We start from the raw sequence: 1,276 nt of genomic DNA on the forward strand, positions 1-1,276 counted from the left end.
TTATAATACAAATATAAATCAACTTCATATTTAATGAACTTTCTACATCATGTTTCTTTTCCGATGAAAATATTCCTATATCACAGCACAGGATTTCTAATTTATCATGAAACACGAGATTAATTAAAAAACAATGATATAATAAATGGAACAATAAATATTAAAAATCCATAATAACCAGGAATATACTAAATAGAGATAGTCCATAAAAAATTACGGAAAAGGAAATACGATAACAAATATAGATATTAGATAAAGATGACCCTAACTTTTAAATGGAAGGTGATGCAATCATTTCTTGGTGAAATGACAGCATCTTTTCTTTTCGGATTTGCTGTATATTCAGCTGCAATTTCATCAACATTGACTGACCAATCTGCAAGTGTGGTTATTGTTGCCCTTGCTGTTGCGTTCTCAAGCATATCAATTATTTACGCACTTTCTGATATCACACTTGCGCATTTTAATCCAGCAATTACATTAGCTGCGATTATTTTTTGCAAAATAGATATTCTTATGGGATTGATATATATAATATTCCAGTTTCTTGGATTCATGATTGCTGCTGCTGTTGTCTTGGGCTGTTACCCAGGAAAAGCAAGCGAAAATTTAGATATTATAAGATTTAAAAAGGCTAATGATGGTGTTTCTAAAGGCAATATAATATGCACTGAAATTTTTCTTACTGGCATTCTTACATTCGTGGCGTTTCAAGTTGCGATAAATGCCTACAAGAAACCTAAAATAATATCCTCGCCGGATGAAGAACTTTTACCAAAAGGGGAAGTAGATCAAGATGACATAGAAGATTCAAAGCCCGATAAATCGATACTTGCACCACTCGTTATAGGACTAACATTGGGATTCTTAGCACTATGCGGATTCAGTTCTAGTGGGGGTTCTTTTAATCCGGGACTCGTGCTTCCACCTGTCCTGTTTAAATGGGATTGGTACAATTCTTGGGCATATTGGGTAAGTGAGTTTGTTGGTGGACTCATCGGGGCTGCGATTCAAGTCGTTGTACTCGCTAGATTATATTGATGTTAAAATAAAATATCAATATTAAAAATATCACTTTTAGTATGATCATATACAAAAAATTAATACAAATATAATGCTGGTATATTCTGTACTAATTGTAAACCAGTTTATTCCTATCTATATTATTCTAACATTATAATAATTTTCGAAAAATTGCCTTCAGCTGATATCTAGTTTACGGTGCATATAATCATCTTCTTAAAGGTATAAATTATAAAAAATTTTAGAAATTTAA

General features: G+C 31.7%; 1 protein-coding gene across 1 annotated transcript; it reads left to right on the plus strand.

Annotated features, from left to right (window-relative positions):
• Window positions 1-258: 258 nt before the first annotated feature.
• Window positions 259-1,041, plus strand: LOC147063793 (uncharacterized). The gene has a single exon (XM_085959312.1). The coding sequence runs from the start codon at window positions 259-261 to the stop codon at window positions 1,039-1,041; it is 783 nt and encodes a 260-aa protein (XP_085815438.1).
• The last annotated feature ends 235 nt before the right edge of the window (window positions 1,042-1,276 follow it).

The sequence above is a fragment of the Rhyacophila brunnea genome, unplaced genomic scaffold (genome assembly GCF_057557595.1).
Source record: "Rhyacophila brunnea isolate RB1 unplaced genomic scaffold, BYU_Rbru_1.0 scaffold_80, whole genome shotgun sequence".
Taxonomy (NCBI): domain Eukaryota; kingdom Metazoa; phylum Arthropoda; class Insecta; order Trichoptera; family Rhyacophilidae; genus Rhyacophila; species Rhyacophila brunnea.